This window comes from Gymnoscopelus braueri (genome assembly GCF_963280865.1).
Source record: "Gymnoscopelus braueri genome assembly, chromosome: 1".
Taxonomy (NCBI): domain Eukaryota; kingdom Metazoa; phylum Chordata; class Actinopteri; order Myctophiformes; family Myctophidae; genus Gymnoscopelus; species Gymnoscopelus braueri.
Window position 1 is genome coordinate 19,878,253 of NC_137603.1, and position 13,689 is coordinate 19,891,941.

Genomic DNA, 13,689 nt, shown 5'->3' on the forward strand with positions numbered 1-13,689 from the left:
TTGTGAGGGTTTTTGAAAGCTTTGGAATTTTATTTGCCTATGACATACCCAAAACTCGATTATTAATTGATTGTTTTATTAAACTATTTTTCATAATCGATTAGTTCAATTAGTGTTGCAACCCCAATCTCAAATGACGTGTCAGTTGTATCATTAGATAGAATGGGTATATGGGGTTCAAATAAACCTTTCCCCATTTTCCTTAATGGCTTCTTACTAGCTGCAAATAGTATTTTGACCAGAGAACTATCCCGTATTTATATATTTTCCTCTGTATGATAACACAAGTACAAAGTAGCTCATAGGAACATATCCTAGTATATTTTGTCACATTTTGTGTATCATATCCCAAAACAAAGCCCCCAACACTATGACTCAGACATTGGTAAGAATGCAGGGCGATGTAAGTGTGAGGGCCCGAACCTCCAGTTCCAGTAACATAAAAATGAATGGAAAATAGAGGAACAAAATTGAAGACATGTTTTATTTGTTATGAGCTGTCCAGTTTATAATGACCATACAGTGTAGAACTGTAAAGAGTTTAACTCCTCCAACATGAGATATCCAACAGTTAAAATAGGGCTGGGCGATATATTAGTAAAATGACATAAAACAATATTATTTTACAAACAAAAAGATAATGTCACAATAATTTCGCTGAATATTGGTGCTTATAAAAAACATTTTCGCAAGAAACTTCTGAGAAACCGTAAAGAAGAAAAACAGGTAGAGGCTTTGGTTCATTTCACTCAGAACAGTCTCAGTTCAGAAAATGCTAAGACTACTGTAATATAGCCTGACAAGAAAGACATTATCACAACATTACAATCCCATCTATTCTCATATCACATATCGATATTTTTACACATCGCCCAGCTCTAAAATGAGACCTACCTCTTTGAAGCAAAGTATGATACTTTTTATAGGGCAGTTTTAAATCCTTGATTGAGAAAATATAACCCTTTTCAGGGATGCATTTTTTTTATATATTTTTTTGCTTTTAACGTTTTTCAACAAAAAAAACATCTATCACAGCTGAAAAAGTAACAAAAAAAAACTATTTTAGCATGCGCAATAATGTTCAGGAGCTGGTGATTGGTGATTTTAACTGCCCTTATGCCATTGTATTAACCTGTGTATTTAACTATATTAAGGTAAAAGTAAGTACTCAATAATGTATAATATTGCATACTGAATGAAAATCTATATAATATGTACAGTAATGTACAGTAATGCTACATGATTGGTTGTTAGTTGCTACAACCTTAACCACATGAACCCTATGGTCTAGATATCCTATGGGAATGTCATAATACGTAATCATTCAGCAAAAAAGAAGGGGACTAAGTACAGAGCCGGGGGGGGGGGGGGGGGGGGGACCCCCAGTCAACTGAAGAAGGGTTTAAGTGGTTAAAGTGCATCATGCTATAGCTTATTGTGTACTTACAAAACAGCACTTCAAATACACAGGCTAACATGGCTAATCAATCATTCCACAATTATTTTTACACAGTGATAACACTACATAACAACAATATCTGAGCTTGAATAAGAACTTCAAAATACAGTCAAGTAGTTAAATATGATGGTAGCAGTGATACAAGGGTACTATCATAAAGACAATGTGACATTTTCATCATATTTATGTATCTTGGTAATAGGATAATGCATATTCCAAAGTGGACATGATGACAGTGATTCAGTCAGTGATTGAAGAATATGATCAGTAGTTATTACAGAGTGCAATCTTTATCTTCTATTAAGACTACACATACTATTTTGTTTTCACTGCAGGAGTACTATGTATATCAGTAACAGTTTTCAGTGTTCACTTTCCTAAATTTGCTCTTTTTGCTCATTTGCTCCTTTGTCCACCAAAACAACTTACATATTTTACACTGCAAAAACAAATCTTTAACTTATGTAAGATCTATATTTTCAAATGTATGGATTGAGATGTTTTAGATGTTTCTACTGTAGAAACAATTGGCAGATCATGCCACTGTGGCACAACAAATCTCTCCCCCTTTGACCAGAACAGGCGGTGACCTTGGGTGTGACCTTTTAAATTAGCTCAAGGTCAAAGGTTGTTGCCAAAATGTTACTTCCTACTGTAGATACTGTTAATACTTGTACACATACCTCTTTTAACAATTTTTTTGTTAAAGTGGAAACATTTTATTGTGACTAAAATGTCTAACCCTATAAGTTAGATAGGCAAATTTTAGTAAAATTTGGTGTTAGTTTGAAGTAGATGTGTATATATTTGACAGTTATAGCCATAACTGATTTTGACCTTTTTTGATATTTTAACTTGAACCAATTATTCCCCAAATGCAATAAGGTAACCTAGGGACCACTGATCAACTTTCCTGATAGTTTGACGTCATTGCATGAGGCCGTTTTCCTGTAAAGTTGTTAATAAACCAACAAACAGACAGACAGACAGACAGACTGGATACAAACATTATAGGGGGTGTTAAAATGACATAGTTTACATTTTGAGATCGATAAGACATTCTCTGTGCAGTCATAATTTAGTCGCCATCACTTGTTCTTATACCAGATAAAACAGTTTGTGCCGCAAGGTCCAGTAATGCTGGAACGCTTCAAACACTATAATCCACACAGTCTAAGCAGGATTGTGCTTTTCATTATAGTGGTATTCCTCTGAAGGGTCGGAGTGCATTTGCAGTACCCCCTAAAAGCAAGTAAGGGGGGCAGTGCCTCGCTCTAGGACATCTCGGCAGGGATGAACACGTTGGCTGTTGCAGGAAAAAGACCCTCCAGTTTTCTAACTCCGTCCCATTCCACCAAACCACAGTGCTCAATGTGGTCATTTGTAGTCTGTAGCCGGATGGGCAGTCTTAATGACTTTAACACTGCTGTTAACGTTGACCTCTGAAAGTTCTGCTAGCTGTTCTCTGGAAGTCTGCTTCTTCTGTGGATATAACAAACACAATATTATAGTTTATAGAGGAAGATGGCGAAGAGACGAGAGGCGACGCGACGAGAAGGATAAAGTTGTTGGAAGGGATAAAACGCTGTGATGGTGTGTAGACCAACCTGTGAAGGGCCAGAAGAACCAGGGGTGTCGGCTGTCCGAGTCACAGGTAGAGGAGGGACGAGGTCTGTCCTTGCACTGAGGAGAAGACAAGAGGATTTGGAATCACTTCTGTTATTACTCTGCCCATAGCAATACGAGCAGGGTATAGTAATCAGTCTGTCAGCAAAATATTCAGAGAATGGATTTAAAATTAAATTAAAGTGTGGTACCCCCACACTAAATTGATGATTGATCGATTAGCTTCCTGACAGCCGACTAACTGACGAGGAACCCCAAATTGATGATTTGATCGATTGACAGATCTCAGCATAGGCTGCATCTTACTTCACTTCAGAGAGTATGGATCGCTCTCCATCCGAGCAGTGTGATCGACGGAACTGTCGGAAACTTCTGGGAGAATGGGAATGTCGAACTCTGACTGGATCGCCCTGAGTTCTAACAGGGAGAGGAGAGACCCAGTTTAATTCACACATCCATTTATGTATCTGGAATCATTTATCTATCTATATATCTATATATAGATCTATATATCTATATATCTATATATCTATATATCTATATATCTATATATCTATATATATATACACACGCAGTAGAACTTTGGTATGCATGCCTGTGTACTGTATGTGTATTGACATGTACATACAGTATATTACACAGTATGCATGAATGAATGAATTTACAGCATAATGATGGTATTACTCACTCCACTTTGGTGTAAGGAATCTCTTTTAACTGGTCTTCAGAGAGGCCTACTGTTTCCACCAGATCTTTCCTACACACACACACACACACACACACGCACACACGCACACACACACACACACACGCACACACACACACGCACACACACACATGCATGCAAGGAACAGTGTTGTTGTTGTTGTACTGTACACAACCACTGACTTTAAGAAACTCAAGTTTCAAAACTGTTGAACCCTACTTCACTAGTAGGTTAACATTATTTGTCTTGAACTAACTCACTGGATGTGTTTCCATAGCTGTTCTTTAGCTTGAACATCAGGACTTCTCCTGTGAAGAAACAGAACATACAGTATTTAGTAGAATTCTAGAGCAAGACACACAAAGCCAGGTGGCGAGAAATGAAGTTTGTCTCTGATGCTGGGATAAAAAAATAAAAGAAATGAAAAGAGGATTTCTGGTACATGACTCAAAACCAAATATGACTCTGATGGTAGCAGAGCATGAATCACCATGGGGTATGTCACTGTAAATTGACATGCAGACATATATTTCCCTGCAGACTGGGAAATGTCGATCAAAATGTAAATAGGCATGCTGACACGCTGACACCCACCCACCAGAGAGCAGTCTGTCAGACTGCTGTGAGGCGGTTAGCGCTTAGATCGGATGCTCTGGAGGACGGGATGTTTGTTTTGTTTCAATCCAAACTGCATAAAAATTGTTTTTACATGCATGACCAGGCAGGCGTGACGACAGCGAGGCTTTGAGGTTGGTGAGGGCACCTCACCAATCTCGAGCGAGCAGCTAAGCATGCAAGTTCCCACCATCACAGGGGACTTTGTAGAATTTCTTTAAGACAGTAGACTAAACTGGACATAAGACGAATGATATTTAGTAGAAGGTCAAATTAATGGAATGCGAGATAATCACAAATGTGTGGTTAATTCGTGACTACCTGAGTGCTGGGGTGAAGTGTTAGGTTGCTGTATGTAAACACATTCATAATTGATGGCACAGTACACAGAGGATGTGTGTAGTGAGTCCACTGAGCACTACAGTTAAGATGTGTATAACTGTAACATCAGTGCACAGTCAAATCCTCAGTGTTATTATAACTCGGAGAGTGTACAAATGTAACCAAATGTACCCTTACATTAGCACTCTCAGATCTCTGAGTTACAAATTGACAAACACATTGGTGGATTTTACTGTGCAAGTAGTGAAGTAGCTAGTGAGGAAGAAATGATATGGCTGCTTATATCTAACCTTTATATTTTACCATCACTTATAATACTTCTACAATACATTATGATAATTGGCAGCTTGTAAGAGTCTAAATGTCTCCACCAGGCCTAATAGCTATTGTTTTGGTACAGCCTATCTTGTTATGGTTCAGTTTGTCCTTGAAGCAGCTACAGTATAACTATGATCTCTGCCCTGTGCTCTTGGTGGTACGGCAGAATTACCGTACCACTGACATGAGTGTTATTGTATTTCTCCCCATGATATCATGTACATAAAGCATAATCATCACCACCTAGAACATTGTCTCGACTCCTACGTGCCTCATCGATTGCCGATTGATCCACAATTCCACAACACTAGCTAATCAATAAGGCATTTATTCAGACCGGGAACGCATCTGTGTGTCATTTTTTGATTTCTTGAGCTTGTGGATCTGCTATCTTTGAAAAATCGTGAAAATGTGTGCAAATCTTTGAATTATACATTTTTAAAGCAAACATTTGTAACTCAAATTTTTGCTTCTGGGGGGTCCCTGGAACAACATATTTTGAGATGGGGGCCAAATACATATAATTTTGGGGGTCCTTGACATGAAAAAGTTTGAGAACCACTGATTATAGCGATGTACGTTTTTACACTGTTAGGATTTAGAAGACATTTGAAGAACCCCCCAGAAGCAAAGATTTGAGTTACAAACTTTGCTTTAAAAACATATATTCAAAGATTTGCACACATTTTCACGATTTTTCGAAAATAGCCAAAGAAATCTTAAAGATGACACAGGTGCGTTCCCGGTCTTAATGGGTTAACGGGATTTGCAGCTCAGCATCGCAGCACTACATTTTGTTGCGTCTTTCTATCTTTCTCATACTACTTACGATCTAGAGCGATGCCGAGAGCGTCGTTGGTTCGGGTCACTCTGTCCTTTGTCCTTCTGACGCCTCTGGACTGCCTCCCACTGAGGGCCAGAGTCAATGAGCTCGTTCCCCTGACGACACCTGGAAAGCAAACAGGAATATTTGAATACTACTACTTACTGTAAATACAAATGCTGCTTACTACTCCTGATCAAAATACTACTACTTCTAGTACTAATGTCTACCAATAATAATAATAACTCTGATACAGCTAATTCTGCCACTGCGTGGCTGTCTGCAATTCCACCTTTCCTCATGAAGGCAACTCTCCCACTATGTTCGTCTACACTAGAAAACAACCATGTGGATCCCTATAGATCAACATGGGAAAAGCATGGCTTCAAGTGGATGTGGGACTTCATGTGGCCAGCCTGTGACGTCAGTAGCCTATTCATTATCTATGCCTCTATGACTATGACATTTGGGACATTGTTTCAGTCCAATCAGAGCCTCATTCTCTTCCATCCGTTATAAAATTAACATTCCACTTCTGTGGATAGATGTACTGTACTGTCACTCAACAGTTAAATATGACTAGGCATCTATATGTGTTGCTTTGTGGCGTGGCAAATGGGCTTCTCATCCTCACTAGCTCATCGTAGAGGGGATGGGAGGGGTTTCTCCAGGAAAGCATCGAGCTACCTGCTCATCCTCCCCTCTGCAGCCACTTCTAGACTGTCCAGTTCAGCTCCAACTATGGAGCTGGCCTTCCTCACCAAGCTTGTTCAGTACTTTGTTGCCATCCATTGTATTGATGCTATATATAAACAGACAGACAGACAGACAGACAGACAGACAGACAGACAGACAGACAGACAGACAGACAGACAGACAGACAGACAGACAGACAGACAGACAGACAGACAGACAGACAGATAGTTGGATAGATGAACAGACCTGTTTTTTTTCTTGCGGTGTTCTCTGATATTTGAGGAGTTTTCGGATTCACTACCACTACTTGTGTTGCCACGGGAACGAGATCTAGGTTGAGATTTCCGTGGGGTAACAGAGAAAGAGATGGTACTGAGAGAGAGTGCGACAAACATGTAAACCTCATAGAATCCATAGAAGGTTGCTAGAACTGACATTTGCCCACTTTCAACACAAGGTTTTGGGATTTTGTTATAATTTATAATAAATGCATAACTACTCACCTTCTCCTGTATTGTTTATTCTGTTGGTCAGTGACCACTTGGCCTTTCCTGAGAAAAACAACAACAACAGACACTATCAGTCAGTTAAAGATAAAAGATATACATTCATTTCATGTAATAAAAATGCGCTTTATCACAGTCAGATCCAAATCCCTATTGATTGGAGTAAATGTTTATATTATTAATCTATTGTTCTCATTATGTATTATGTTTGTATGCTGTACTCTACTGAGAGTTACGTACCTCTGTCGCTTTCCTGCCTCATTATTTTCACTGCCTCCTGAGTGGGTTCGACCCCTTGATGCCGGGAACTTGGGGGACTTATTTCGATCATTGGCTGTGTTGTATAAGCTGCTAATTGATTGACAGACAGACAGACAGACAGGCAGACAGACAGACAGACACTCTCAGAAACATCATTATGTTACCAGTCTATCACAGCTAAAATGCAATGGAAAGTTAAATGAGAGTGCTGCAAATGTCCACAAGTGGCAGAACCATGCATGCCTTTACTGTAGGTCACCTGTACGCAGGGGCGTATCACCAAATTCTGGGTCCTGGGGACAAAGATTCACTGTGGGCCCCCCTATGATTTTTTTTTTCTTAAAAAAAGACCCCAAAGATACTTTTTAAAAAAAAATGGGGGGGGGGGGGGGACCTAGTAACTCAGTCCCACTTACACCCCCCCTGTGACGCCCCTGCCTGTACGGGACTTGGGGAAAGGCAGACCATAACATTATCAGTTAAGCTATTCTACAAATGTCTTCTCCTAACAGTTTTCTGAAAAACCTATGTTGCTACATCAGTGGTGCTCCAACTTTTTCATGTCAAGGACCCGCAACATTATATGTATTTGGATGCTTACCCCATCTCAAAATATTTTGTTCCAGGGACCCCCAGAAGTAAATATTTGAGTAAAAAATGTTTGCTTGAAAAATTATATATATTCAAAGATTTTCAAGATTTTTCAACTAACTGAGTGCCGTGCGATGAGCTTGTAGATCTGCTATTTTTGAATAGCCAATAAATCTAAAATGACACAGATGCGTTCCAGGTCTTAATGGGTTAATTGTGTGGTCTCTCTGAGTGTACCTCTGTGGTCCGTTCTCTTCCCACGGTGCACTGGGTTTTCCATGACGCTCCTCTGCTCCATTCTCTGGCCTGGCCACCTTGGAACTGTAATAATTGTACTCATCGTCATTCCATTCCCCACCACCAATGTTACATCCATTTTATTGCATTCTGACATTGTTGTCAAATAACTATTTAAAATGGGAAATGTTTCATCGGACACTTTATATTGAGCTCTAGTCAAAATACCACTATTATTTAAGGCTTGTAGCCCAACACGTGTTGCAGGCAGACAGACATACACGGTAAAGGAAAGAGTGTTCATTTAGCTCAGAGTATAAAAATAATCACACCCTGTGTGAAGTGGGCGGTGTCTTGCTAGCTAATCACAATACTGAATGGAGTCGATCAATCATGTACAAAAGATAAATACATTTATTGAAACACTCTTTATGATGGACGAAACCATAACTTGAAAAAAACCAATTTATGGTTTTTTTCAAGTTATGGTTGCTTATATAGGGCTATGCACATGTGTCATGTGACACTGGCCAATCACAGTCCTGAATAGATTGTGATTGGCCAATCACAGCGCAGGATAATTGTACAAATTTCCAAACCTCACTTTTAGGGGCGGTTTCACTGCCCAAGATATTTGTCCATTTTTCCAAATCTCACTTATAGGGGCGGTTTCACCGCCCAAAAATGTACCATCCCTGTTTTACAGTGTAATAATAATCCTTACAAACAGAATAGAAAGATGTTACCTTTTTGCAGGCGACGGGGAGGTTCCATCTACATCAGTATTCGCTGGTTTCGTCGTACAGCTGTTCCCATTGGTGAGACCTAAACAAGAGGACCAGAGAAAGAAGAGGAGGCACAGGAAGAGAACAAGGGAGAAGAGAGTTAAAGAGAAGAAAGTTGAGAAGAGGGAAGATAAGGAGATGGGATGTTCATTTAACTACTGTATGTATGGTATTCTACATTTTAGCACAGTTGGTGGGAAGAAAGGCTTTTGGGTTTTGCTGTCTGGGTGTGAGTGAAGCCTAATTTCTTCTTAAATATGGAATATATATCGAAGTATAAATTCAGCCCTGAGTGTGTAAGCAGGGACATTATCACCTGCTGCCTGCCAAGCCTTAAGCTCCACTTAACCAGCCACCTTGAGAGGTAAAAAAGCATGATCTGTAGGTCCTTTTCTACTTTAGAAATCTAGTAGGTTGGTGTGTTTGTTTTCTGTGCCAGCGACTTGGTAACCAATCATCATTTGGATGTTAAATTCTCAACAAAAAAATATTTGACTGGTAAAATGATGGCAACGTCTGGCAGATTGCTATGATATAAAACACTGTGGCTAGTGGCCAAAAGAGTTAATCATTTCGCCCCAGAAGATCACAGGCATATTACTGCAGAGCTGCTTTGCAGCCTACTTCAGGCTCTACCTAGAGGTGAATGGAAGAACCACAGGCAGCTCCCACCACAGGTCAAGCTTATATGGGTGCAAGAGTTAATTGAACATTACATTACAGTCATTGTTTTTAACTAATCGATTTAATTAAACATTTGATAAAATAATCGATTAGTAAGCAATCCCTATTTTGGGCATGTCGTTATAGGCAGAAACGACGAAGTATAAAATAACTTTTAAGTGGTTAATCGACCTGATATATAAAAATATATTTTAAACCTGCCGCTTCTTGATTATTTGATTAATTGAAAAAGTTATCGATAGAATAATCGTTAAAAAGATAATCGATAATTGCTTACAGTCAGATTAATACCGTAACCCAGCCATGTCAGATCTTCACAAATTTGAGGCATGATCTGACCTGGTCAGCCACTAATTTACAGTAGCTGAGAACGCTAAAGTCACTGGCATGAAAAGATGCCCCAAAGCCCAGGAAACATAAGACATCAGGCCTCATCTGTCCCAGGTCAGGTTACAGACCTCAAACCTGAGACCACACATGCACGCACGCACGCACGCACGCACGCACGCACGCACGCACGCACGCACGCACGCACGCACGCACGCACGCACGCACGCACGCACGCACGCACGCACGCACGCACGCACAGTCGCGCACAGTCGCGCACACACGCACGCACAGTCGTGCACACACACACGCAAGGGTGAAAAAAAAAAAAGTGCTGTGACATAAGGCTGTGTGTGCGGGCCATGTGTCCTGTTGAAATGTGATCATGTGATGTCTACAATGTAAAATCCTTTGTGCCAGTGATCGCAGAACAGAAGCTGATTCATTCATACTTACAATATTCTATTCTATTCTATTCTACAGAAGCTCATTTATGTTATTGTATTGTTTTGCAATGCTATTTGTACTGCTTTTTAGCTTTTTGCTCATAGACAATTTTTAATCATATCTTTTTTTGTTTGTTTGTCCACCGTTGAGGAGGCTCTAACTGCATGAATTGTATTGCCTGCAATGTTGCCACATCTGTATTGTAAGTGTATGTGACAATTAAAAACCTTGGACAAAGATCATTATACTACTTACATTATAATAGATTGTGTAAAAGCGTATAAATCTGTGGAATGTAAAAAACATTTTATATATATACATGACAGTACAGTACCTGTATTTTGTTGTCTTTTAGGGTACGTCTTGCTGCACGTTCGGACCACAGTGAGGTTTTGTCTGGGCAGCACAATACAGTCTTTTCTCATCTGGTTAGCCGTCCGACCACTGGAGGACAGAAAGAGAAAGAGAGGGGAAAAAAGAGTTGAGTCAAGTCTATTTAATTGAACCTTTCTATAAGATGTATGTGTGTTTGGATATCCACCTATATCGATGTTTGGATCCAAGATTACTCAGTTTGGATAATTTCCGGGTCAAGGTGTTGTCGTCGTTCTCAGGCATCCTGCGCACGTACACACACACGCACACACACACACTGTTGCTGAAGTTCATGTATATATGTGTAGTCAACACAGCGTAGAAGCATTCATTACAAAAAACAGTCTCATCAATTTTGTCAGCAAAAAAACACAGTAGCACTCAGCGTGCTACAGTGACATAACAACTGGAGGGTACATTTATACTGTAAAGTTAATATGTGGCTGTTTTCCTGCATTTTTACCACATTAGTGGGGCAATGGGATTTGTAGTTGCAATTCTGCACGTACTTTAAGTGCGCACATAGCCGATTATGGAATAGGGAGAGCTATTAAACTATATATCAGCAAGTGGACTGCAACGTTATCACTCCAGTAAAAAAGTTGAAGTGATGTTTTACTGTACTGTATATTATCAGCACATCAGAATAGATGTCCAATCAAATACTTGAACTACTGGAACTAAATGTTTACTGTAAAGTGAGCTTCAATTACAATATCACAAACAACTGATTTTAAGGACATAAGATTATGTATCTCACAATACAGCATAGTGGAGAGAGGCAGTATGTGAAGATGATCTTGTCCTTTCCCTCCTCTCCTATTTCTCCTCTGTTGTGACAGGTCCTCATTCCCTTTTCTCCCCTGTCTCTCCTGCTCTCTCACCAATCCCCAATCCTCTCTCCTCTCCTCTCCTATCCTCTCCCGTCATTGATATGGATGCAGCAAAGTCACTTCAAACAGAATCCTGATGCAGGTGGGTTTAGAATCTTTCACCTTCACGCGTCTAGAGCGGATCATCAGCCTGGCGGAGCTTTAGGGACATTTGATCTCAATGTGGGAGTGTCAAGAGTGTGCCTCTGGGGTGGATTTCCCTATTGACGGGAACGGAGACTGGTTTAAATGAAAAATCTTTTCCCACCACTGCAGTAATCCATCAGAGAACGGTGTTGCTTTATAGGGAGACTATAGGGAACTAATGCATCAATAACCGTGTCAGACTGTGGATGCCTCAGATGTACCCTCCCGGAACATACCTCAGGTTTTTCTCAGTTTGAACTCAACTACGCTCCACCATAGAAGTGTACCCCGCACTAAAAACAAGCAGTACCTTAGTGTGGAGAGAGGCCGTCTGGTAGTCAGAAGGTCGTCGGTTCACCTCCCGGCCCCGGCCTACATAACGTGTCTTAGTGTCCATGAGCAAGACACTTAACCCCGGCGAAATGCGCATCATAACTATCTGAGCAGCCATCAGCATGTAAACTGGCCTGCGGCCCTATGTTTGGGAAACACTGAACTAGTACAGAAGTGGCCTGGCTTGTAGCAGAAGTAATTATCTCCCCTCCCTTATGAACTACTCTCGAGATGCCCTCGAGCAGGGCAGTCCCCAGCCAGCCTTTTAGACATAAATCACAGGCTAACATTATGTTTCACTGTTCATTTACCTGAAGAAGGTGTGATGCTCGACACAGCATTTCCAGAGGTGTTTGCAGGCGGCCTTATTCGGTGCCTCAAAGAAAAACGACGTCTCTGAGCACTAAGACAAGAACAATAACAATATGATCAACAGTATCATTCGTTCTTTCATTCCTTCTTACCTCCCTTGCCATATTTTGTTTTCTTCAAAAATAGTGTTTCAGAACGACACCCATAACACTTGATGAAATGGAAAAGTGCAAATATCAACTATACAAGCATGATTTAAAATATTACTCTATTAAAGAGACAGATGGATATATTCTGGAGAGAGGGGAAAGATCATTTATACAATGCAGAGTCATGTTAAGGCAAGTCTTGAGTGAAATAAGTGTCTTTTACAGCTAGATGACTCTGACCTACATGCCAAGGACAAACTATGAATCAATTAGAGTCAAGTTGGATCCCATTTGTTTTTCTTTCAATTGTTTTAACTGTTTGAATAAAATATGTTCCATTCAGCAGCACTAGCACCATACACATACTGTACATCTGCTGACAATACCATAATTAAGGTTTTGGATAGGGAGGCTTAATATGCAGCAACACAAAAATGCATTCACAAACACACTCGCACACACACACAGTTTAACTGATTCCTTTTGTAAGCTAACATGCATGGCATTTAAGCATAATTTAAAATCACAAAGGATTGACTGCAAAGATCCAGTGACACTCTAGCAGCCACTGCTCCAAGCTTAGCAATCAATAGTGACACCCTAACAACCACATACTGTAAAGCTACTGTATGCCTGTTGTAATTATGACACCTTTCAAATATGGCAGCCCCTTAGCAACCACCTAGCGACCACGGCTAACCACCTTGCACCATCTAAGAACCCAGCAACCACACAGTGACACCCAACCAACCATATACCAACCATTTAACAACCGTTCACCAATAACAGAAAACAATCAGCTGATGATGCAACAATTGTCTCTAGCTGGAGCCATGGGCAGTGTGCTGATTATTAAAATATACTGTGGCTATGGGTTGTGTACTTACATCTTTGCCAATGACTCGCAGCTCAAACTGAGTCTCTTTGAAATGCACCTTAGTGATTCTCTGCCTGAAAATAAAAAGTGAAATATGAATTTCCACCAAATATGTTCTCAAATACACAACCTTATGGACTGTGAGACTATCATATTAAAGTATTATCTGATTGATAAACAAAATTCATAAACCTGGACCAC

At 40.1% G+C, this 13,689-nt stretch overlaps 1 protein-coding gene across 2 annotated transcripts in view; it reads right to left on the reverse strand.

Moving 5' to 3' along the window:
* Positions 1–868: 868 nt before the first annotated feature.
* epb41l4a (erythrocyte membrane protein band 4.1 like 4A) overlaps positions 869–13,689 on the reverse strand; it is a 32,876-nt gene continuing 20,055 nt past the window's right edge. The window contains exons 9-23 of one of the 2 annotated variants that reach the window (XM_080436984.1): positions 13,499–13,562; positions 12,462–12,553; positions 10,965–11,042; positions 10,758–10,867; positions 8,927–9,005; positions 8,181–8,264; positions 7,332–7,439; positions 7,089–7,136; positions 6,832–6,915; positions 5,896–6,015; positions 4,052–4,099; positions 3,774–3,842; positions 3,392–3,502; positions 3,067–3,142; positions 869–2,941 (exon numbers count right to left, since the gene is read on the reverse strand). In XM_080436984.1, the coding sequence (XP_080293110.1) occupies positions 2,837–2,941; positions 3,067–3,142; positions 3,392–3,502; positions 3,774–3,842; positions 4,052–4,099; positions 5,896–6,015; positions 6,832–6,915; positions 7,089–7,136; positions 7,332–7,439; positions 8,181–8,264; positions 8,927–9,005; positions 10,758–10,867; positions 10,965–11,042; positions 12,462–12,553; positions 13,499–13,562 (1,276 nt within the window). In that variant the 3' untranslated portion in view covers positions 869–2,836. Of the gene's footprint in view, positions 2,942–3,066; positions 3,143–3,391; positions 3,503–3,773; positions 3,843–4,051; positions 4,100–5,895; positions 6,016–6,831; positions 6,916–7,088; positions 7,137–7,331; positions 7,443–8,180; positions 8,265–8,926; positions 9,006–10,757; positions 10,868–10,964; positions 11,043–12,461; positions 12,554–13,498; positions 13,563–13,689 lie in introns of both variants that reach the window. The other variant, XM_080436983.1, reaches the window with a different exon arrangement.